Consider the following 26,652-nt stretch of genomic DNA (forward strand, 5'->3'; position numbering starts at 1 on the left):
CATCTGAAGGGAAAGGACAGAGAAACTCCAAAAGGGACTGACAGCTGAAATAGGTCACAGGGGGTGGCCCGAACAGGAGAGGCCGCAGACAGAGACAGACTGGGGTACCATAAAAAGGAACGGACTCGGACTGGTAAAACGCTGTGGTGGTAGGCCTAGGGCAGCCACAGTGGAAGAGCCGCGAGGGACATCCATTTGCTAAAGGAAGAGAGTGAAGGTACCCGGGCCTGTGTGCGGAGTCGAGCAGCTGCTGTGTGAAGCTGCGGAGATAGTCGAGCGGCTGCTGTGTGAAGCCACTAATCGAGCAGCAATTGTGTGAAGCTGCGGGGCCTGGCGAGCAGCTGTTGTGTATAGCTGTGGAGCGTATTGTACAGCTGCTGTGTGGAGCTGGGGGGCATGGGAAAATTACGATCAATAAAGACCTGTTGGACACAATCCTGTCTCTGTCTCAAGTCTGTCTGCAGCCAGTAACGGACCACCCCCCTGTCAGTTGCCCCCTACCTACACCAACAACAACAAGTCTTTTCATGACAGCATAAATGTTCCAAGCAGCTTGTGTATTAGCTTGTTCAGGTGATCCAAAACACTCGTTTTGTGACTCATTGGTAGCATGCTTCCAAGGACTTACAAGTGTACTTATGAACACTCATTTGACAATCATTGGCCTGTATAAGTAGGTTTTTACAGGCTGGAGTTATTTAACACTTTAGCTTTATTGCTGCTCCTGCAGCCTGGCCCAATAATTTCCACCACTTCCTCTGGCCTGGTCAGATCTTGAACTTGACCACAACAATCCCTGCCCTGTTAGGCTATGTGCACACGCTGTGGATTGGTCTGCGGATTTTGCAAAATCCGCAGGTAAATCCGCAGGTCAAAAGACCTGCGGTTTAGCCCTGCGGTTTCACACCTCTACAATGGAGCAGCTGTGAAACCGCTGCGGATTTCGCACAAAGAATTGACATGCTGAGGATCTGAACCCGCAGCAAATCCGTGCGGAAAAATCCGCAGCATGTGCACAGCGTTTTTTGTTTTTCATAGATTATTATGGTACTGTACAACGCAGCAGAAACTGCTGCGGATCCGCAGGGAAAAATACGCAGCGGATCTGCAGCAGAATCCGCAGCGTGTGCACATACCCTTAGAGATCTCTTATTCAAACACCTCTGCCCAAGAATACCTGAACCGAATCACTTAATCTTTCAGGCCATGATTTTAGCCTGGAAAAAGCTTGCAAAAAAATTTGACCAAATCAAAAACCTCTCTTTCGTCTATTAGCTCCATTTTTAATCTTCAATCACCCCCCTCCTGGTCACAGATAGGTCTCAATAAAACCAAGGATATTCATAATGAGATCAATTTTATTCCCTTTAACCCCTTCCTGACATCTGACGTACTATCCCGTCCACGGTACCCGGGCCCGTATGACCGTGGACGGGATAGTACGTCAGGCCCTTTAATGCGATACCGCGACTAAAGTCGCGGTGATCGCATTAAAATTCCGACGCCATCTCACCTTACAAAAGATGGCGTCGGCATCCCGGGCTGCGATCCCACCCCCCCCGGCATCCAGAGCGCTGTGATTGGCTGTTCATTTCTGAACAGCCAATCGCAGCGTTTCTCATTGTTTCAGCCAATCAGCTTGGCTGAAACAATGATGTCCTAGGCTGGGATCGAGTACAGATGTACTCGATCCTAGAGCCTGTGCCTGGCAAAGCCAGGCACCGGCAAAAAGCACCCGGATTGGCGCGATTGCCGATCTGATCGATCGCGCCAATCGCAGTGCACAGCGGCGCTATATCGCCGCTGTGCCCTGCCAGTACCGGCCAGGATCAGTGCTATATTAGCAGCAGGGCCTGCAAGAGTTGGCTGGCACGATCGATTAGATCGGCGATCGCGCCAACCACAGGGCACAGCTGCGGTCACCATGTGACCCCTCTCTTCCCTGCTGGTGACCTGGGCATGACCTGCCTAGTAATCGGAGCTGTGAGCTCCGATTCTAGGCAGTTGCCATGGTCACCAGGCAGATCAGGGATTGGTGGGATCGATGTAATCATTCGATCCCACCAATGACAGGTCACAGCAGCGATGTGACCGCTCTGTGACCTGCCCCCTGACCTGCCTCTGACCTGTCTGACCTGTCTGCAGGGGTCCTCACTCTTGCTGAGGATTCCTGCAGAGAGGTCGGACGCAGCAAGAGCTCCTGTGCTGGGTATTGTGGTGCCACAGCTTGTAGCATCACAATCCCTGCAGAAGAAAGAAGAAAGAAAACTACAATTGTAAGTGTTAATTGATCCCTGATCCCCTGCCCAATCTATCTTCACCCCCCCAATCTATCTTCATCCCCCCATCCCCCCTCCACCCCCCCCTTCACCCCCCTTTTACCCCCCTCCACCCCACTTTTGCGCCACCTCCGTGCGCAGCCGCCGAGCGTTGATTGGTGACGCAGTTCACCGATCAACACTCGAGCTTGCTTTTTTTTCCTTAGCCCCTCCGTACACACATCCCGCAGCTGCGAAACTTGGATAAGTGACACAGTTCACTTATCAGAGTTTGTGCCTGCCGTTTTCCTTTTTTTTTTCCACCCCCCCCCCTTGCGCCACCCCGTGTGCACATCCAGCAGCCTAGTTTTGATAAGTGACACTTATCAGCTAGGGCCTGCTGTTTTAGACTTTTTTCCACAGCTTTTTCTTTACAGAAAGTTTACACCAATCACTCCCCCCCCCTCACGTACACATACAGTTTTCAATAAAGTGTACACCCAAGCACCATATTTATACAAAAATGTCATCAAATTCATCCCAACAGCGCTATTCAATGGAGGAGGCATATGCTATACTTGCCTCCGACACTGATAGCGATTTGGATGACGATACGACTTTTTTTCGGATTCTTCATCCTCTTCTTCTTCCTCTTCCCCCTCCTCATCTTCCTCCTCGGGTCCTGCGGAACCGCCACGCAGACGCTCCAGGACAGAAGATGAGTCATCGCCCACCATGCCCGCAGCTGACCCAGTGCTCCCCGTATGGACCTCGCCCCCCCGAAAATTACGAGCCACTGATTCCTGATTTTGTGGCAGAATCAGGAATCAAGTTTGACACCACCGGCCTCACAGAAATTGACTTTTTCAAAGTCTTTTTCTCTGAGGATTTTGTTAACCTCATGGTGGAGCAAACTAATTTGTACGCTCGTCAATTTTTGGAGCAAAACCCGCGTTCAACATTTTCAAACTGGTCTCCTGTAGACGCAGTTGAAATGACGCAGTTTTGGGGCCTGGTCCTCCATATGGGGATACTGAAGAAGCCGGAAATTCGGCAATATTTGGAGTGTTGATATTTTATACAACACTCCAGTGTTCCGAATGGTCATGGCCCGGACGCGTTTTGAGGCCATCCACAAGTTTCTGCATTATACTGATAATGCAGAGTGTCCCGCACGAGATGACCCCAACTTTGACCGTCTGTTCAAAGTTTGGCCTGTCATCGAACACTTCAACAAAAAGTTTGATGAAGTGTACGTGCCCCAAAGGGACATCTGCGTGGATGAGTCCTTGGTTCACTTCAAGGGAAGGCTGCGATTCCGTCAATACCTGCCCAGTAAGAGGGCCAGGTACGGAATCAAACTCTAAGTTGTGTGAGAGTACCTCAGGGTACACCCAAAAGTTTAGAGTTTACGAAGGGAAGGACACCCGGATTGAACCCCCTGAGTGTCCTCCTTTCCTGGGAGTGAGTGGGAAAATTCTGTGAGATTTGGTGCACCCACTGCTGTATAAAGGTTATCACCTCTACACTGATAACTTTTATACCAGCATCCCACTCTACAAATCCCTCTCTGAGCGACGTACCGCAACCTGCGGTACTGTCCGCAAAAATCAGAGAGGCCTGTTATGAATGAGTCACCGTAGGAGGCAAAAGCAGAAATACAAGCTAAGTCCAGAAAACCAGAGAAGTTGGCAACTATCAGATTGCAGACCCCTGAACCTATCAACACAACTAGCAGTAGCCATGGGGGGTTCCTACAATGCCCTAGACCCCTCGATCACAGCCGGAGAATTACATAGGCCTAAAGAAAGAAAGGGGAAATCTAAACTGCCCCAGAGCAGACCCCAAAGCAATAGGCAGCCCCCAACATATAATGACGGTGAAGCAAGATGAAAATACTAACACAGACAGAAAGATAGACTGAGCAAAGACGGGTCCAAGACTACCTAGATAGGAAAGGACAGGAAGGCTGCTGTCTGCAATCTGCCAAATCCCTATCAAAGACATAAGCCAACAAGCTGATATGAAAAAGGCCCTGAAGCAGCTAGGCTTCAAAAACTAAATCAGCACTCAGGAATTTTCAGAAGACAGAGCTAAATGAATTCAGCACACCCCAGCAGGGAATGGCAGAAATCCAGAAAAACAAAGCAAAACAAAGTCAAAGCACCAAAGCAAAAGGCCGAGCAGCAAACTTAGCTTTAGAGGAGCAGGAATTCAGACTGGTCTCCAAGGATCCCACAGAGAAATCACCCACAGGGCAGAAGGGCGTCGGCAGCCTTATATCCAGTCAGTAACTCCACTCAGCCAGTCATCATCATCAGCCTCAGGTGTTTGATAATCAGGCTCACTACCTTTCTTTACCAGAAGAGGGAGTTCCTCGGGCCTCAGTAATGAAGGGGAAAATGAACTCACAACAGTACCTCCCCCTTGAGGAGGGGTCACCGAACCCTCAACTACGCCGCCAGGGCGATCAGGGTGAGCCCGATGAAAGGCACGCACCAATCTTTTGGCATGAATATCAGAGGCAGAGACCCAGGAATTATCCTCCTGACCATAACCCTTCCACTTAACCAAATACTGGAGTCTCCGTCTAGCCAGACGGGAATCCAGTACTTTCTCTACCTCATATTCCATGTTACCATCAACCAATACAGGGTCTGGAGGTGCCACCCCCAGAACAACAGGTTCAACAAACCTCTTCAACAAAGATTTATGGAACACATTATGGATTTTAAATGTGACAGGAAGAGCCAAACGAAAAGAGACCGGATTAATAATCTCCACAATCTTGTAAAGTCCAATAAATCTAGGCTTAAACTTAGGAGAAGCCACCTTCATAGCAATATTTTTTGATGATAACCACACCATATCACCAACCTTAAACTGGGGACCAATGGTCCTATGTCGGTTGGAAAACCGCTGGGCCTTTTCCTGGGAGAGAGATAACTTATCCACCACTTGGTCCCAGATCTGGTGCATTCTCTCCACCACAGTGTCAACACCTGGGCAGGCAGAGGGCTCCACCTGCCCTGAAGAAAATCGAGGATGAAACCCAAAGTTACAAAAAAAAGGTGACATATAAGTGGCAGAACTAACTCTATTATTTAAAGCAAATTCAGCCAAGGGCAAAAATGAAACCCAATCATCCTGATCAGCAGAAACAAAACATCTAAAATATGACTCCAAGGTCTGGTTTGTTCTCTCTGTCTGCCCATTGGTCTGAGGGTGAAAAGGAGAGGAGAAGGACAACTGAATTCCCAGCCTGGAACAGAAAGTTCTCCAAAATCTAGACACAAACTGGACTCCTCTGTCAGATACAATGTTCTCAGGAATCCCGTGCAAACGAACCACCTGTTGTAAAAGCAGGGGCACCAACTCAGAGGAAGACGGCAACTTAGGGAGTGGTACAAGATGAACCATCTTAGAGAACCTATCACAAATCACCCAAATAACAGTCATCCTCTGAGAGACAGGCATATCAGAGATGAAATCCATTGAAATATGGGTCCATGGCCTCTTGGGGACAGGCAAAGGCATCAACAACCCACTAGAGCGACAACACGATTTCGACCGGGAGCACGTCCCACAGGACTGCACAAAATTCCTGACATCACGAGACAAGGAGGGCCACCAAAAAAACCGACTCACCAGATCTCTAGTACCAAAAATACCTGGATGACCAGCCAAAGCAGAGCAATGAACTTCAGACATCACTCTCTTCTTCCACTGGTCAGGAACATACAACTTTCCACTGGGACAACGCTCAGGTTTGTCCTCCTGGAACTCTTCCAGAGCACGTCTCAAATCGGGCAAGATGGCAGAAAGAACTACCCCTTCGCCTAAGATGGTAGCAGGCTTGGTCACCACAGGAGAATCAGCAAAGAAGCTCCTAGAGAGGGCGTCTGCCTTGACATTCTTTGTTCCAGGAAGAAAAGAAACCACAAAATCAAAACGTGTAAAAAACAAGGCCCACCTAGCCTGTCTAGGGTTCAAGCGCTTAGCCGACTCTAGGTAAATCAAATTCTTGTGGTCAGTGAGGACCACGACTTGATGCTTAGCTCCCTCCAACCAATGTCTCCACTCCTCAAATGCCCATTTCATGGCCAACAGTTCCCTATTCCCCACATCATAGTTACGTTCAGATGGAGAGAACTTTCGGGAAAAGAAAGCACAGGGATTCATTTTAGATGTTTCAGGATCCTTTTGGGACAAAACGGCTCCTGCACCAATCTCAGAAGCATCCACCTCTACCTGGAATGGAAGTGAGACATCAGGTTGCCGCAAAACCGGGGCGGAGGTGAATCTTCGCTTCAGCTCCTGAAAGGAAGAAACAGCCTCCGGAGACCAATTTAACACATCAGCACCCTTCTTAGTCAAATCAGTCAATGGCTTGGCAATACTAGAAAATTTTGCTATAAATTTCCGATAAAAATTAGCAAAACCCAAAAACTTCTGGAGGGCCTTCAAAGAAGTGGGCTGAAACCAATCGTGAATGGCCTGTACCTTGGCCGGGTCCATTTCAATAGTTGACGGGGACAAAATAAATCCCAAAAAAGAAATCCTCTGTACTCCAAAAAGGCATTTAGATCCTTTTACATACAGGGAATTCTCCCTCAAGATCCGAAACACAGTCCGAATATGTTCCACATGAGAATCCCAATCCTTGGAGAAGATCAAAATATCATCCAGATAGATAATCAAAAATTTATCGACAAAATCTCGGAAAATATCGTTCATGAAGCACTGGAAGACAGAAGGGGCATTAGTGAGCCCAAAAGGCATCACCAGGTACTCAAAATGTCCCTCCGGAGTATTAAACGCCGTCTTCCATTCATCCCCATGTTTAATGCGAATAAGATTATACGCCCCCTGAGGTCAAGCTTGGTAAACCAGCAAGCACCTTTAACTCTGGAGAATAGATCAGGAATCAGGGGTAACGGATACTGATATTTAACAGTAATTTTGTTGAGGGCACGATAATCAATACAAGGTCTTAATGATCCATCCTTTTTGGCTACAAAAAAAACCCGGCACCTAAGGGTGACGAGGATGGTCTAATATGACCCTTCTCCAACGCCTCCTTAATATAGGATTGCATAGCCTCGTGCTCGGGTACAGATGAATTGAAGAGCCGACCCTTGGGAAATTTACACCCCGGGCTCAGTTCAATTGCACAGTCATAACTCCTATGAGGAGGCAGAGACGCAGACTCATTCTCACTAAATACATCATAAAAGTCCGCCAAATAATCAGGAACATCATGCGACTGAGGAGAGGTGGAAAACACCGGAGCCTCACTAAAGGCACACCGACAACCCCAACTCACCACAGACACAGATTTCCAATCCAAAACTGGATTATGAATCTGTAACCAGGGAAACCCCAGAACAATAGTATCATGCAGATTATGCAACACCAAAAATCTGCAATTTTCTTGATGGTCTGGGGCGACCCGCATTACCACCTGGGTCCAAAACTGGGGTTTATTTTTAGCCAAAGGAGTAGCATCAATCCCCCTCAAAGGGATAGGCGTCTGCAGAGGTGTCATCGGAAATCCACAACGTTTAGCAAAGTCCAAGTCCATTAGGTTTAGGGCTGCTCCCGAATCCACAAAAGCCTTGGCGGAAAATGTGGACAGGGAGCAGATCAGAGTAATAGCCAGAAGAAACTTAGGTTGAACACCCCCAACAGAAAACGTGTGTGCAAAGCGTTTCTCTCGTTTAGGACAGACAGAAATAATATGCGTGGCATCTCCACAGAAAAAACACAACTTATTACGCCTTCTGAACTCCTGACGCTGCTCTCTGGAAAAAACTATCACATTGCATAGTTTCAGACATTTGTTCAACAGGTGGCAACACCTCTCGTGCAGCTTTGCGTTCGCGCAAACGCCGATCAACCTGAATGGCTAATGACATAGAATCGTCAAGACCAGAGGGAACAGGAAATCCCACCATAGTATCTTTTACGGCTTCTGACAACCCCTTCCGAAAGAGAGCAGCCAAGGCATTATCATTCCAGGTAGTAAGTACTGCCCACTTTTGGAATTCTTGACAGTACAATTCTGCAGAATCACGACCCTGGCTCAATGCCAGCAGGGTCTTTTCAGCCTGATCAATGGCATTAGGTTCGTCATACAACAACCCCAAAGCTTGAAAGAATGCGTTCACATTAGTCAGAATAGGATCATCTGGTTTCAAAGAAAACGCCCAATCCTGGGGATCGCCACGCAGCAAAGAGATGACAATTTTAACCTGCTGCGCGGAGCTCCCTGACGAGTTAGGCTTCAAAGCAAAAAATAATTTACAATTATTTTTGAAATTCAAAAATTTAGACCGATCCCCAAAAAATACATCAGGTGTAGGAATCTTTGGTTCAGCAGCATGTGAATGAGCAAGGTAGGCGGAAATTCCCCGCACTTCCGCAGCGAGCTGCTCCACACGATCAGACAATTGCTTTATCTCCATTGAGAGAAAAAAAAATTCCCCCTACGGCCTCAGAGATATAGAGGAAAAAATATACACACTTTTTTTTTTTTTACAATTCTTTCCTGCTATTGAGTACCCTAGAATCTGCGGTATGGCGGGTGATTCTGTTATGAATGAGTCACCGTAGGAGGCAAAAGCAGAAATACAAGCTAAGTCCAGAAAACCAGAGACGTTGGCAACTATCAGATTGCAGACCCCTGAACCTATCAACACAACTAGCAGTAGCCGTGGGGGGTTCCTACGATGCCCTAGACCCCTCGATCACAGCCGGAGAATTACATAGGCCTAAAGAAAGAAAGGGGAAATCTAAACTGCCCCAGAGCAGACCCCAAAGCAATAGGCAGCCCCCAACATATAATGACGGTGAAGCAAGATGAAAATACTAACACAGACAGAAAGATAGACTGAGCAAAGATGGGGCCCAAAACTACCTAGATAGGAAAGGACAGGAAGGCTGCTGTCTGCAATCTGCCAAAACCCTATCAAAGACATAAGCCAACAAGCTGATATGAAAAAGGCCCTGAAGCAGCTAGGCTTCAAAAACTAAATCAGCACTCAGGTATTTTCAGAAGACAGAGCTAAATGAATTCAGCACACCCCAGCAGGGAATGGCAGAAATCCAGAAAAACAAAGCAAAACAAAGTCAAAGCACCAAAGCAAAAGGCCGAGCAGCAAACTTAGCTTTAGAGGAGCAGGAATTCAGACTGGTCTCCAAGGATCCCACAGAGAAATCACCCGCAGGGCAGATGGGCATCGGCAGCCTTATATCCAGTCAGTAACTCCACTCAGCCAGTCATCATCATCAGTCTCAGGTGTTTGATAATCAGGCTCACTACCTTTCTTTACCAGAAGAGAGAGTTCCTCGGGCCTCAGTAATAAAGGGGAAAATGAACTCCCAACAGAGGCCACCCGAAGACGCTACTTGGGCAGATGCTCCGAAAAGGTGAGAGCAGAGCCCAATGTAGCGACCACCTGCTGGTGGTCAAGTACAAGGACAAGAGAGATGTCCATCTCTTGACCACCATACACGGTGATGGCAGTACCCTCTGCACTGTACGGGGTATCTCTACACAGGTCCGCAAACTGACATGTGTAGTGGGGTACAACAAAAACATGGGGGGAGTTGATCTCTCCAATCAACTCCTCCAACCGTACAATGCATTGAGGAAGGCCAAGGTGTGGTACAAAAATCTGGCCATGCACATCGTCCAATTGGCAATGCTCAACGCATTCCTGCTGTCACAATGTGCATGCCCCAGCGATACGACATACCTTCAGTTCCAGGAGGTAGTGGTTAAGGCCATGATGTTTGGCGCTCAGGAAGGAGCGGGCCCCAGTACTTCAGGAACTGAAGGTGCTTGTATTGTCCCAGGTCAGCATTTTCCGGGGGTGGTCCCGCCAACCCCAAGAAAAGGTAAGCCGCAAAAAAGGTGTCGAGTGTGTTACAAAAAAGGAATACGCAGGGACACCACTTATTAATGCGACACCTGCCCCGAAAAACCTGGCCTGTGCATGAAGGATTGCTTCAAATTGTACCACACCTCCATGCACTACTAATTTACATTAGATTAGTTGGGGGCACATCTAGATTTGTTCTTTGGGGGTCTAGTATCCAAAATGATGTCATATGTGGTTTTTTTTCCTGTTTAGGCACATCAGGGACTCTGCAAATGGAACATGACGCCAGCAGACCATCAAAGTCTGCATTCCAAAACAACACTACTTCCCTTTCGAGCCCCGACGTGTGCCTAAACAGTTTTTTCCCACATGTGGGGTACCAGAGTACCCAGGACAAATTGGACAATGACTTTTGGGGTCCAATTTCTCCTGTTACTCTTGGGAAAATTAAAAATTTGGGACTAAATGATCATTTATGTGGGAACAAAACAGGATTTTATATTTTCACACCTGGGCATTATAATCTTTAGTGAAACACTTGGGGGTTCAAAGTGCTCACCACACATCTAGGTAAGTTCCTTAGGGAGTCTAGTTTCCAAAATGGGGTCGCTTATGGGGGGTTTCTACTGTTTAGGAACATCAAGGGCTCTGCAAATGGAACATGACGCCCGCAGACCATTCCATCAAAGTCTACTTTCCAAAACGTCATTACTTCCCTTTCGAGCCCTGACGTGTGCCCAAACAGTAGTTTTCTCCCACATGTGGGGTATCAGGGTACTCAGGACAAATTGGACAACAACTTTTGGGGTCCAATTTCTCCTGTTACTCTTAGGAAAATTAAAAATTGGGGACTAAATGATCATTTATGTGGGAACAAAACAGGATTTTATATTTTCACACCTGGGCATTATAATCTTTAGTGAAACACTTGGGGGTTCAAAGTGCTCACCACACATCTAGATAAGTTCCTTAGGGGGTCTAGTTTCCAAAATGGGGTCACTTGTGGGGGGTTTCCACTGTTTAGGCACATCAGACACTCGTCAAATGCGACATGGAGTCCGATCTCAATTCCAGCCAATTTTAGATTGAAAAAGTCAAACGGGGCTCCTTCCCTTCTGAGCCCTGCCATGTGCCCAAACAGTGGTTCCCCCCCACATATTGGGTATCAGCGTACTCAGGACAAATTTGACAACAACTTTTGGGGTCCAATTTCTCCTGTTACCCTTGGGAAAATAAAAAAAAATTGTTGCTAAAATATTATTTTTGTGACTAAAAAGTTAAATGTTCATTTTTTCCTTCCACGTTGCTTCTGCTCCTGTGAAGCACCTGAAGGGTTAATAATCTTCTTGAATGTAGTTTTGAGTAGCTTCAGGGGTGCAGTTTTTAGAATGGTGTCATTTTTGGACCCCTCAAAGTGACTTCAATTGTGAGGTGGTCCCTAAAAAAATGGTTTTGTAAGTTTTGTTGTAAAAATTAGAAATCGCTGGTCAAATTTTAACCCTTATAACTTCCTAACAAAAAAATGTTGTTTCCCAAATTGTGCTGATGTAAAGTAGACATGTGGGAAATGTTATTTAGTAACTATTTTGTGTCACATATTTCTCTGTTTTAAGGGCATACAAATTCAAAGTTTGAAAATTGCAGAATTTTCGCCATATTTGTTTTTTTTCATAAATAAACGCAAGTTATAGCGAAACATTTTTACCACTAAAGTGAAGTACAATATGTCACGAGAAAACATTCTCAGAATCGCCTAGATCCGTTGAAGCGTTCCAGAGTTATAACCTCATAAAGGGACAGTGGTTAGAATTGTAAAAATTGGCTCGGTCATGAACGTGCAAACCACCCTTGGGGGTGAAGGGGTTAAAAACCTAAAAAAAGAGATTCAAACTTTCAATGACCTAATTCTTATACTATATTTCTCTGAAGGATCTTATGAGCTTTATATTATCCTCCAAGACCCCTCTCTCAGATGCAACATGCAACCTAATAAATTATGTCCAACATAAAGAAGGATTTTTCCAGCGTCTCCAGGAGATAAAATAATAATTGTTTTATTGAGAATATAAAATCTTCATACCATCAGGTAAAAACAGCATAAAGAGGCGTATGGAGGGGAGCAATTTCCTACGCGTTTCACCCTGAAAGGGCTTTATCATGTTTGTGCAATAAATTATGTCGTTCACAAGATTTTCTGGAGCACAACATTTTCAATGATGATTCCTCCTTCATTAAAACTCCCTATATGTTTGAGTTTGAAGCAGATCTTAATGAACCTTTTTCTGCAGAGCAATGGGAGAATGCATTGGAATATTCCTATTCCACCAACACTCCCATGCTCCTCCATCAATCCTATTTTAAAGTCTCGGCCAGGTGGTACTTCACTCCACAAATGACTCTCCTTTCTATTGGTCTAGAAAATTTTGAGCCTGCTCACACACAACTCTTAAGGCCCCGTTACACACAGCAATGTCCCAGCAATCCCACCAACGATCCGACGTGGATGGGATCGCTGGGACATAGTTAGGTGATTGCTGGTGACCTGTCACATAGACAGACTCACCAGCTATCAGAACCAGCGAGTAAGCTGGTATCCAATGTAAACAGCGGGTTTCTAAGAGCCGAGTGGCCTTGGAAAAGCCATGTTTACCTTGGAAACCAGCAATGCTAAAGATAGGGTACGCAGGCCGCATGCAGCGGCATGCGCTCATAGGCGAAGCTGACCGGAGGAGGCGCAGCAGGGGGTGAAGCTTCACAGCGAGCGTCCGCTGCGCCTCCAAACACCAATGTGAAACTAGCCTTAGTGCTGTGTGCTGGTAAGGTTAATGCTGCATAAGCTGCAGCCATCTAGATATGACTGCACCAGTATCACTCACTGTAACAGATTGCTATTACAATTGCAAAGCTAGTATAACATATGTCTAATTAGAAGAAAGTATGTAGACACCATAATGAAAACGAAATGACCAAGAGTAAAAAGTGTATAAACAGATGGCAAGTAATTGTAACAGAGTAAAATACTGACCCAGTGTGATTGTACCTGCCCGACGCTCATTTTGCCTACGGCTTCAACTGGGAGCTGAGGTATAATGTGGTGAGGGGTATATAAAGAGCGGATAGCTAATCAATTCGCTCCTGCCTTGACTAAATCTCTCACATGTGTGAGTTGTAGCATATACCATGCATGGTAACGCCGGCGTCACATCCGCCCAGAGCGAGGCGTCTCCATGGGAGAGCAGCACCCTGGGCGGAAGCGACGTCAGCATGCGCTCCACCTTGGACCACATGCAGGAGTCAAGTAGGCTCCTGCGCTGTGTTAGGGTGGTCTATGTAATCCAAGTGACGCAGAACTGTGAAGGATTATATATAGAAAAAAACGAAGACTGGGGATAACTGGGGAAAAAGTGAAAGTGCATAAAGTGCAAGGTGCATATGTGGATATTATCATATGTATCCACATACTAAAGAACCATAAACATCTAATATGTTATAGCATATAGAATTGCACTTTTTTTTACAATTTACGGCCCTTGGAATTTTTTTCCTGTTCTCCAGTACATAATAAAATCAATGGCACCATGCAAAAGTACAACTAATCCCACATAAAGGAAGCCCTCATACGGCTATTAAAGGAAATATATAAAAGTTATGGCTCTTGGAAGAAGGGGAGGAAAAAACGAAAAATGGAAAATGTCCATGGTGTAAAGGGGTTAATGAATCAGTCCCATTGTCCTGTTTAGCAAAGGTGTAAATTCCAGGCATTGAAAAAGGTTAATAGCAGCACAGCTTGAAAATTTCAACGCCATGTAATAATAATCTCTTTCCTAATAGCAGATATCGGGGGAATCAAGAATCAGCCAATACCATGGTAAATATAAGCTAGAAAATGTAATTTTAGTTGTCTTACCTGAGCCAGACAGTATTGGGAACAATGCCAGAACATGACACAGATTCATATGTAATACTATTGAGGTAACAATTCCCACTGAAATCTACACAAAGCCTCTTGACTTTATTCTCACTTTGCGGCAGGGATATCAGGGCATGTGTACTGTTTTTGTTAAACACTTTCAATCTGAAAGGAAAATTATGATAAAACTGTAATTTTTTCCATACAATTCGATAACTATTACTTTGCTGTGATACATTTTAACGTTCCATGCAGTGTGTTTCTTTACGGTGAGTCTCTATGACAGAAGAATGCCTTTGCAACCATTGTAACTGTGGCCAATGATGGGCACACACCTCCTGAGTGCATGTGTCTGACAACAGGCATAAACGTCACGTATACCTATAGAAGACTGGAGGAAAAGAGTCAAACAAACTTTATATATAATGAATATTTTATTGATCCATAAAAGACACATGTGAGATACAGGACATGTAATATTAAGTAAAAATGGTCAAAGGGTGAATTAACCTGGAACAGTGAAATAGACCTGCGACAGGCACAATGTAAATGGCCAAATATAATAGTGACAATAAGGCAAGTAGATATATATCACATGTAAAATGACCAATTGTCCTACATAATGAGATATGCAATTATGACAGACTGCAGACCGCCGCAAAAAACCCCTAAAGTAAACTGAATAGTTTCATATAGATGCTGACATGCTGCAACGTTTGCAGCCACTGTAAAAATAGATAAGGTACTAAAATTACTATATGAGCTGAAGTAGCCCGAAGTGAAAAACAGCTGGCTGTTAGCGTCGCAGCTGGGGCCAAAAGGTACACTGCAAAAGGGAGCTGCAAAGCGCTGCAGATCTACGCGTCATGGTAACATCAAAGTCATATAAGAGATATATTGCACAATGCCCACACAAAGAAAGGGGGGAGTTGATAAGTCAACACATACCCATCATGTCCAAGGCCTGTCGCTGGTCAGTAGCCCCTACGCGCGTTTCGTGGTATGATACCGCTTCCTCGGGGGGCATGGCTAAAGAAGTGAATCCAACCCCTATATATCCGGTGGCATCAAATCACATGGCTATTAAAAGCCAATTATAGAGAGCAAGGCAGCACATGCGCCCTGCGGTTGGATGACACAACAACCCGACGGCAATTCCCGAGCGTGCCATCGTCATCCGGGGCGGCCGACGCCTGACCGTCTCCCAGGCAACGCCGGAAACACAAGGGAGGGAACCCGAGTGCGCTGACGTCACACCTGGGAGGCCGGCGCCTGACCGTCACCAGAGTAACGCAGCACACACCCGAGAACCGCCCCAGGTCATAGAGCATCCAAGCGCAGTGTGTACATGAGCAATAAAAATATCTTCTATCTCCTAAAATAAATGCATTACGTATGTGGATACCGCAAGATGATATCATTGTTAGCAATCTATAAATGACCTCATATGGAGGCCAATCAATTACAATGATAAAGGCATCAGTAATGTATACCTAGCCTAGCATCATGCCACTGCAGGAGCAGATTTCACCTGATTGTTGGGGGTCACTGGCTTACCATCATGCAGCTGTTATAAGGCCCATGAGTCGTAGGAGGCCCATGCCCCCCTTGGATGCAGATGCAATTGAAAGCAATGATGGAACAAAGCTCCTTTTCACATCATTTCACTGTGCATCTGAGCTCTGATGTCAAAGAGCAGCAGTTGCGATGATGTCACTACATTGCGCCCGCTGTGCGGAGCTTCAGCACACACACTGCAGAAAACTGAATAAGTGGCAAACTGGGACAGGTGAGTAATAAATAAGTTGTACTCTCTAGGGTGATCATGCTTTGTGTATGCCATTATACTGTTTGGGGGGCTATGTGGGGGCCATTATACTGCTTCAGGGCCTACTGTAATATTTGGAAGGCTATGTGGGAACTATTAGGGTATGTGCACACGTATGCAGAAAATTCCTGACTGAAAACCGGACTCCTTCCCAGAAAACGCGCGTTTTTTCTACGCATTTTCCGCACTTTTTTTGCGCGTTTATGCGTTTTTTTCCAGAGCATCCCCAGTCTCATAGAAAATAGTTAGAAATACAGATTTTTCCGCGAAATTAATGAGCATGCTGCGGTTTTTACTGCGATGCGTTTTTTTCACGTAAAAAAGACACATCAATATGCACAAAAAGTGCAGAATTCATTAAAATGAATGGGATACTTCTTGTAAGTGTTTTTTAAGTGTTTTTGCCAGTAAAAACGCTTAAAAAACGCGAAAATAAACGCTTACGTGTGCACATACCTTTACACTGTTTGGAGAGTTAAATAGGGAGCAATATACTGTGTGTGGGGAATTATATGGTTTGAGGGGCCATCATACCGTGCAGCGGGCCATTACACTGTGTGAGGTCATTATACAGTATGCGGGACATTATACTGTGTAGATGACTCTGTCGGGGCAATTATACGGTGTAAGGGGCTATTATACACTGTAGGGATCACTATACTGTGTGGGGGCTATTATACAATGGGGGGACATTACAGTGCCTTGCAAAAGTATTCGGCCCCCAGGATCTTTTCAACCTTTTCCCTCATATCATGCTTTAAACATAAAGATACCAAATGTAAATTTTTGGTGAAGAATCAACAACAAGTGGAACACAATTGTGAAGTTGAACGAAATTTATTGGTTATTTTAAATTTTTGTGGAAATTCAAAAACTGAAAAGTGGGGCGTGCAATATTATTCGGCCCCATTACTTTCAGTGCAGCAAACTCACTCCAGAAGTTCATTGTGGATCTCTGAAAGATCCAATGTTCTCCTAAATGACTAATGATGATAAATATAATCCACCTGTGTGTAATCAAGTCTCTGTATAAATGCACCTGCTCTGTGATAGTCTCAGGGTTCTCGGTATTTTCAGTTTACTCTTGTTTGTGTTGCCTTGTTCGTCTGGTTGGTGTACCTCTTCCCAGGGTGGGGAAGAGAGCAGACGGAGGGCTGATTCAAGAGCTAAGGCAAGGGTGGCAGCCTCGGCATCTTCGCCTTCAGAAGTATCCTGGAGAATAGGGCGAGCTATGGCACCCCTAGTGATAGGGACTGGAAAAGAGTCCCGGGTCACCCAACAGCTTGGTCGTGACTGTGTCACTCACTATTTTACCAGTGTTCATTACTATTTACAAACTTCATATTTCATTGGTGGTTCATGAGAATCTTTAGATCATGCTATACCCTGCAATTATAGCAAAGCTGATGATAAAATAGTTGAGATGTGCTACAACAAGGTTGTCAGGGAAATTAAAATCCTATGAGAGTGTTCGGAGATGTTTTATTATAAGTGCATTTTTTTAATGAATTAGGCAGAGTCATTAGGTGCAAATGCAGCTGGTATCTGTGGGATCTTTGGCATGTCAAATCTGAGCTTGACAGAAGACACCAAGATTGGCGGATTTCACATTGACACCCTGTGCTCTTCACGGATGACAGCAGGTTCACACTGAGCACATGTGACAGATGTGACAGAGTCTGGAGACGCCATGGAGAACGTTCTGCAGTCTGCAACAACCTCCAGCATGACTGGTTTAGCAGTGGGTCAGTAATGGTGTGAGGAAGCAGTTCTTTGGAGGGACGCAGAGCCCTCCATGTGCTAGCCAGAGGTACCCTGACTGCCATTATTTGCCAGATTGAGATCATCAGACCCACTGTGAGAATATATGCAGGTGCACTAAGCCCTGGGTTCCTTCTGATGCATGACAATGTTAGGCCTCATGTGGCTTAAGTGTGTCAGCAGTTTCTGCATGATGAAGGCATTGATGCTATAGATTGGCCTGCCTGTTCCCCAGGCCTGAATCCAATTGAAAATGTCTGGGACATCATGTTTTGTTCCATCCACCAATCTTGTTGCACCACAGACTGTCAAGGAGTTGAGTGATGCTTTACTCCGGGTCTGGGAGGAGATCCCTCAGGAGAATGTCCAACGCCTCATAAAGAGCATGCCCAGATGTTGTAAAGAGGTCATACAGGCATGTGGAGATCACACACACTACTGAGGATCATTTCTTTGTCTTGAGGCATTTCAACTGAAGTAGGATCAGCCTGTAATATATTTTTACACTTTGATTTTGAGTATCATTCCAAATCCGGACCCCCATGGGATATTAATTTTGATATACAATTTTGATATACATTGATCATTTTTGGTTTATTGTTCTCAACCAATTCCACTATCTAATGAATAAAGATTTGCAAGTGGAATATTTTATTCAGTGATATCTAGGATGTGGTATTTTAGCGTTCCCTTTATTTTTTGAGCAGTGTATTTGATCACCTACCAGCTAGCAAGAATTATGGCTCTCACAGACCTGTTAGTTTTTCTTTAAGAAGCCCTCCTACTGTGTGCACTCAATACCTGTATTAATTGCACAAGTCTAAACTCGTTAACCGTATAAATGGCACCTGTCCACACACACTCAATCAATCACACGCCAACCTCTCTACCATGAACTGTTGGGGACGGCGGAACGCACTAAATATAAAATAGAAAGTGCGTTCGCCGCCCGAGGTCCACCGTGCAGAGGTGTTAAACTGCTGCTATATAATGGCAGATGCACAATATAGCGGTATATCGCACATGGGTTGAACGTCACCCGGTGTGCACTGGGAGTACTCTGTTATATTCACAGAGTCGTCTTAAGGCATAAACATAAATGCTGAGCCTGTTGACCTCACAGGTCTCAGCAGTGTGCACGCACGGTATATGGTCACAGGACTCGGGCCCAAGACACAGGGTCGGTGTCCGTCTAGACCTACCGTGCATGCGGCGTCGCTACCGCGGATGCCCACAAGTGCTGCTGACCGCAGCGCAGCAACTGACTCAGCCGCTATACGACAATGCCCAGGAGGGGCGCACTGTCGGACGCTAGCTCTGTGGAGATGAGCACTGTGGCTTGTAGCGTGCCACTGACTGGCGCTGACTCTAAAGCTAAGTCCCTATCCACACACGTAATATTAGAGGGAGGGGATCTTAATGAGTCATTCGCAGGTTCATGCATTCATTATCATTCACACAGTAGCAATTAGAGACTACACTTGCGCATGGCCGAGTGGCCATGTGGACCTTTTATAGCTGTGCGGGACCTTCCAGATCTCTGGGATGGACCAATCAGATCAGGATAAGGACCTGAGCACGTGACTCCCAATCTCCAATGGGAGATCGTCTCATGAGCATGCCCAGTAGCATGATGAGAGGACTTAGTCACTGGAGTGGCTTGCTGCAGGGCAGCCTGCGCTGCTATTGCTGACCCAGAGGTGGCAGCAACAACCAGTTCTACAGAGCTTGTCTGAGCAGAGCGCCTGCAATGCCGAGATTGCTGTGTAGGTTCCTGAGCGGTCGGAGATGAATGGGAGACCGCAAGATGCAAGGCTCTGGATTCCTGCTGTGCAGCTGCAGGGAACCGACGCCTAACAATGAACAAGACCAAAGAGCTAAGAACACAAGGGACAAAATTATAGAACTGCACAAGGCTGGGATGGGCAAGCAGCTTGGTGAGAAGGCAACAACTGTTGGCACAATTATTAGAAAATGGAAGCAGCACAAGGTGATTGCCAATCTTCCTTGGTCTGGGGTTCCATGCAAGATCTCACCTTGTGGGGTAAGTATGATTCTAAAAAAGGTCAGGAATCAGGCCAGAACTATATGGGAGGACCTGGTCAATTACCCGAAGAGAGCCAGACCAGTCTCAAACATTACCGTTAGTAACACACTATGCTGTCATGGATTAAAATCCTGCAGGGAAGGCAAGGTCCACTTGCTCACGCCAGCACTTGTGCAGACCTGTTTTAAATTCGACAATATGGATGACCAGAGGATGCATGGGGAGAAGTCATGTGGTCAGATGAGACCAAAATAGATATTTTTGGTATCAACTCCACTCGTCGTGTTTGGAGGAAGAAGAAGGATAAGTACATCCCTAAGAACCCTGTCCCAACCGTCAAGCATGGTGAGAGAAGCATTATACTTTGGGGGTTCTTTTCTGCATAGGACACAGGACAACTGTACTGCATTGTAGGGAGTATGGATGGGGTCATGTACCGTGAGATTTGGCCAACAATCTCCTTCTCTGACCAAGAGCATGGAAAATGGGTCATGGATGGGTCTTCCAGCATTACAGTGACCTGAAACACACAGCCAGGGAAACTAAGGAGTGGCTCCGTATTTCAAGGTTCTGGAGTTGCCTAGCCAGTCTCCAGACCTGAACCCAATACATATCTTTAGGGGGAGCTAAAATTCAATGTTGCCCTGCGACAGCCTCAAAACCTGAAAGATATGGAGAAGATTTGTACAGTGTGTGCAAACTTGGTCAAGCACTACAGGAAACGTCTGACCTTGTAGTTGCAAATAAAGGTTTATGTACCAAATATTAAGTTCTGTTTTTCTATTATATCAAATATTTATTTCATACAATAAAGTGAAATTAATTATGTAAAAATCATACAATGTGATTTTCTGGATTTTTTTTAATATTCTGTCTCTCACAGTTGATGCCTAACTACAATAAAAATTACAGACTCCCCTTTCAGCAATAGATGCGGAACCTATTTAGGGATGTTAGAGCAGGCAGGATGTTGTCAGATATGCCTAAGAGTCTCCACTCCCCCCTTTCATAGTGTTTGGGCTCCCCCATCCTCTTCCCATTGTGTTGGACCTAGCTTCTCCCTCATCCAGCATACACTACAACTAAAGACAAAGCAGGAAGACAAATGAGGGAATACACTTAGCTTGAGATGACACAAGAGAGCTCACAACAGCAATCTTCCAAGAAGAAACTAGTCAACTTCTAGCAATTGCAACAGACAGAAGTAAATAAAGCTATCACCGGCTCCTTGCTCAAGCGACTAAAGGTATTTATACAATCAGCAAGGGTGTGTTAATCAGCAGTGGATGGTGGAGATCACTGCTAGGCACTAGTGGGAGAAGGATATCACTACACAGCAGAGATGCAAGATCCAGAATGTGCCTGCATAGCCAAGTGCAATGATCTTCTACAGCCGGATCCAGAATGTCTGTCACACCTGACACACATGTCACAGCTTCTTTGTGATGTGACCGCTCTGCAGACCCTTTGGGTCACACTGTACTCTGCATGACCTGGGAGTCGATTTTACAATAAAAGCTTATGGAGCATCAGAACAAGGCTATATAGGCTTTCATATGTAAAACTGACTTCCGGCTTATGTGTATAAAACGAGCCAGAACGTCGCAATTGCGCTGATGTCTCTCAGAAGAGCAGTGCTGGATCCCGGAGAAAGAGGCGGTAGGTGAATATACTAATACATTCAAACTACATTACAAGCATGTGTTACGTGCACTCCGCTAGGTTCAGATAGGGGCGGAACAGGTCTCATTAATTCTTTGGAGCTCTGGGGGAACTGTTAATCAGGGTGACCATGTACCACAGCTTCCTCAGGCACAAGATAGATCCACTTGCTCACACAGATACAACTAATAGAGTCCTCAGGAATATGAACAGTATAGTTTAATGTCACAGTACATTTATTACAATTCAAGTCTCTAAAGCACAGGCTTTATAACAGTACAGCTGCTTCTTAGAGGCACATTGACTAACAGTCTCTTTTATTACCACAGTTCAGCACAGATCAAGACTCTACAAAGGCACAGCAGTACACATCATTTCTTCTAGCACAGTGAGATGGAGGAGGGGGGAGGGTTTACAGAGGGAGATTATCCCTGTAACACAACTTCTTATCCTACTTATCTTCCTGCTCCTGATAGACTTTCTCCTGTAGCAGTATAGGGATTAACCCAGCTCCACTCTGTAATGGAATCCTGTGTCCCTATGGTTCATTTGCCTGAAGGTATTTTAGAGACAGATAATACACCACTCATCCCTTTCTGCTGATGCCAGAATGTAAACAAGTTGACCATAATCCCCCTGGGGCTCTGCTAACCACTCCCTGTCTCTTGTGACTATGTTAACCCCTCTAGTTGCTGGATGCTTTTGAAGCAAAAATCAATTTAAATACTCAAGGGTCTCAAAATAATAAATCATATAACATACCCTAAAACTAATATTTTATTGATAAAAAACCCACCAGGGTCACACCACAAGTGAACACAAAAGACAAAACAAAAAAGTGTCCAAAAATACAAAACACATAAAATTGTGGGGAATATCCTAGGAGTCCCTATTGATGTCTCCTGTTTTCACCTTCCTAACCGCGGAGGTTGGCACCCTAGGGGGAACGTTGTGGCGCCCCCACTCAATGGTGGCTGTCCCTGGGGGCCCTAATGAACCCTAGCACCACTAGTGAAGTCCCTTCCCCGATACTAAGGGGACCCCTATCAAATAACAGAGACAATCCTACGATGAGGGGGACCCTAGAACCCACAAAATATTGCACATATAATAGAACACATCAATGCATTAGCATATAGGGAAACAGTTCTGAAAGATCTTAACAATAAAGGATTAATATGCTATACATAATCCCATCCAGACTCATGGCTAAGACATATAGATGTAATTGAGAGGACAAAATGCATCGTGACTCATCAGCAGCAAACAATGTGTGTCAATCCACCTAATTGTAACAGCATGTATGTTGATTCACAAATATGTATATATAATCCAAGATACCACATCCTCATATATATAAGTCACGATATGAAAAAATAGCCAAGGTCAAAAGAACACATTGAGCCTATATCCACAACATTAATTCACAGATCTCATCATATTGTCAAACAACAGATAAAAAAATTTCATCAGTGGAAAGCTCAGATAAAGGAGTTAAGATACTCATCGTATTATCCATCGACTGCCCCATAGCCTAAGACGCCTCAAAGCGTTTCACCCCTTTGGGATCATCAGGAGGCTCGATAGCAACCTTACTAGTGTCCTGATGTGGTAGAGTGGCTGGACTGTCCCGATATCCCTCCATTTAAACCTACCGCCACAGCGTGCGCCAGCCCCGAACGCTGCGTGGGGACACACCCCCTAGCATCTGTGCACATGTCAAACCGGAGTGTCATTAATCACCTGATTGTCCGGGCGCTCTATCAGCACACATCCCCTCAGTGCACATGTCTGATCTCAAGACAGAGATCTCACAACATGTCTCGCGATAACTTAACACCAATCAATCAAGTGCACACACCGGCCGTGCAGCACACGTCACATCCCTTGATCAACTAGCATAGGGGATGGATCGTTCTATAATTTCTTCCATCCCTCCAATGCGCATGTCCGTTCTGCAATAGTGATCTCAGACCACATAGCGCGATGTCCGTAGTATATAAACAGGACGCGCATCTTGTTGGAAAATAACCCACAACAGATCATGCAATTTACCATCAACAACCCGGAGACCATAGCAGTATCTCCTAGTGATATTAATACGTATGTTCTCTAGAAAAGAGGTAATGTCATGCCCAAATCCTAATAAAAACGTTATATATAGCCATACAGGCAGATAAATGCAGACTATCAGTTAACGCACTATAGATGAATAGCTGCATTATTATTTTCTTATATCTACCTCGATGGTTATTAATTATGGGGTATCCCGTCCCATGCAATATTGAGGGAAATAATATCAAAGCAATCTACATTATTGCCATATACTAACCTATGAGAGAAGAGAATTTATTTATTTTCCATCTAGTACCTTTTTGAATGCTGGATCTGATTGCAACTCTTGAGGGAGTCTAGATTAAGACCCCTATGGATTTTCCATGTAGATTGCTTTGATATTATTTCCCTTAATATTGCATGGGACGGGATACCCCATAATTAATAACCATCGAGGTAGATATAAGAAAATAATAATGCAGCTATTCATCTATAGTGCGTTAACTGATAGTCTGCATTTATCTGCCTGTATGGCTATATATAACGTTTTTATTAGGATTTGGGCATGACATTACCTCTTTTCTAGAGAACATACGTATTAATATCACTAGGAGATACTGCTATGGTCTCCGGGTTGTTGATGGTAAATTGCATGATCTGTTGTGGGTTATTTTCCAACAAGATGCGCGTCCTGTTTATATACTACGGACATCGCGCTATGTGGTCTGAGATCACTATTGCAGAACGGACATGCGCATTGGAGGGATGGAAGAAATTATAGAACGATCCATCCCCTATGCTAGTTGATCAAGGGATGTGACGTGTGCTGCACGGCCGGTGTGTGCACTTGATTGATTGGTGTTAAGTTATCGCGAGACATGTTGTGAGATCTCTGTCTTGAGATCAGACATGTGCACTGAGGGGATGTGTGCTGATAGAGCGCCCGGACAATCAGGTGATTAATGACACTCCGGTTTGACATGCGCACAGATGCTAGGGGGTGTGTCCCCACGCAGCGTTCGGGGCTGGCGCACGCTGTGGCGGTAGGTTTAAATGGAGGGATATCGGGACAGTCCAGCCACTATACCACATCAGGACACTAGTAAGGTTGCTATTGAGCCTCCTGATGATCCCAAAGGGGTGAAACGCGTTGAGGCGTCTTAGGCTATGGGGCAGTCGATGGATAATACGATGAGTATCTTAACTCCTTTATCTGAGCTTTCCACTGATGAGATTTTTTTATCTGTTGTTTGACAATATGATGAGATCTGTGAATTAATGTTGTGGATATAGGCTCAATGTGTTCTTTTGACCTTGGCTATTTTTTCATATCGTGACTTATATATATGAGGATGTGGTATCTTGGATTATATATACATATTTGTGAATCAACATACATGCTGCTACAATTAGGTGGATTGACACACATTGTTTGCTGCTGATGAGTCACGATGCATTTTGTCCTCTCAATTACATCTATATGTCTTAGCCATGAGCCAGGATGGGATTATGTATAGCATATTAATCCTTTATTGTTAAGATCTTTCAGAACTGCTTCCCTATATGCTAATGCATTGATGTGTTCTATTATATGTGCAATATTTTGTGGGTTCTAGGGTCCCCCTCATCGTAGGATTGTCTCTGTTATTTGATAGGGGTCCCCTTAGTATCGGGGAAGGGACTTCACTAGTGGTGCTAGGGTTCATTAGGGCCCCCAGGGACAGCCACCGTTGAGCGGGGGCGCCACAACATTCCCGCTAGGGTGCCAACCTCCGCGGTTAGGAAGGTGAAAACAGGAGACATCGATAGGGACTCCTAGGATATTCCCCACAATTTTATGTGTTTTGTATTTTTGGACACTTTTTTGTTTTGTCTTTTGTGTTCACTTGTGGTGTGACCCTGGTGGGTTTTTTATCAATAAAATATTAGTTTTAGGGTATGTTATATGATTTATGCTTTTGAAGCAACAGCAGTTAGCACTATTTCTGCATGTCGCAGACACATGTACACACGTTTAATGTATAAAAAACTTAGTGGGAGTGATTATTTAAATGACAGCTACTTTAGAAACAAGTACAGGCTTCATACAGAGACATACTTACACTTCTGGTTTGCAGCTGCTGGCACCAAATAAAAATACCCTTTGCAGATCCTGCAAATTTTCACCACTAATAACGATATTTTTCATGCCTGCTGAAGAAACCCTGTCAACTGCCACATTTGTAATATTGACCTGGAAGAGAAAATGACAAATATAGTATTAAGTTAATAGAGTAATGGAATGTTCACATGGAGGTTTTGTTACAGATATTTCTGCATGCACAATGCCTGGAAAACCACAGCAGAAATTCCACACATTATTTATGTGTTTTCCATGCATATTTATGCATTTTTGAGATTTTTATGCTGATAAGTTTGTTTGAATTAGATTTTCTAAATTTCAGTAATTTTGCAGCTAATGTAAAACAATTCAGTATCAAAAACACTGTGTACAAGCCCTTGATCTGAATTGTTTTAGATATTATACACATTAATTTGTAAATATTTTACAATAATACAATGAGAATTTTCCTAAGATTAATTTCTTGCTTTTATTTTTGGCTGCTTGTCCATTCTTATGCAAATATTATTTAAAGGGAATCTGTCAGTAGGATTTTGCTATGTAATTTGACAGCACTATGATGTAGGGACCCTAATTCCAGTGATGTATCACTTAGTTTACTGTGTACAGTAGTTGTGACAGAATCAAAGTTTTAGCTACTGCAGTTCTAGCAACTAGTGATGAGCGAGCAGGCTTGGCAATGCTCGATACACGTCCAAGTATCGCTGTACTCCGGTATTATTCGGCGGGAGCTCGGGTCTATGCCCTGCATGTTTGGCGCTCTTTAGAGAGCCAATCAACATGCAGGGATTTTCTGCCATGCACTGTAATGCCACAGCCATCTTTGTTATGGTATTACAGTGATTGACTGGCCGCACAGCGTCATCAGGTCTATAAGAGACCTGCCACCTCCCTGCTTGTCACAGTCACCTGTGGAATAAGACAGTGTAGGCAGAGCTGTTGCCAAGTTAGGGTCATATTTGGGGGTTTATAATTTAGTGTGGGTATACCATCATATAATCCACAAATCCAGCTAAACCAACAGTCCTTCTAAGCACTATTTACAGGGTATATAGATTGCAGTGCTAGGTAGGCAGGGGAGTGTATATGGCTATAAGCATATCAGTGTAAGGCCTGCAGGCAC

General features: G+C 44.7%; 1 protein-coding gene across 1 annotated transcript in view; it reads right to left on the reverse strand.

Annotated features, from left to right (window-relative positions):
• The window catches only part of PLXNC1 (plexin C1), a 387,127-nt gene that overhangs the window by 201,451 nt on the left and 159,024 nt on the right, over positions 1–26,652 (reverse strand). The window contains exons 10-11 of the mRNA XM_073554254.1: positions 25,510–25,640; positions 14,052–14,219 (exon numbers count right to left, since the gene is read on the reverse strand). Coding sequence (XP_073410355.1) covers positions 14,052–14,219; positions 25,510–25,640 — 299 coding nt within the window. The remainder of the gene's footprint in view (positions 1–14,051; positions 14,220–25,509; positions 25,641–26,652) is intronic.

Source organism: Dendrobates tinctorius, unplaced genomic scaffold (genome assembly GCF_039654945.1).
Source record: "Dendrobates tinctorius isolate UK_male_01 unplaced genomic scaffold, ASM3965494v1 ptg000209l, whole genome shotgun sequence".
Classification (NCBI taxonomy): Eukaryota; Metazoa; Chordata; class Amphibia; order Anura; family Dendrobatidae; genus Dendrobates; species Dendrobates tinctorius.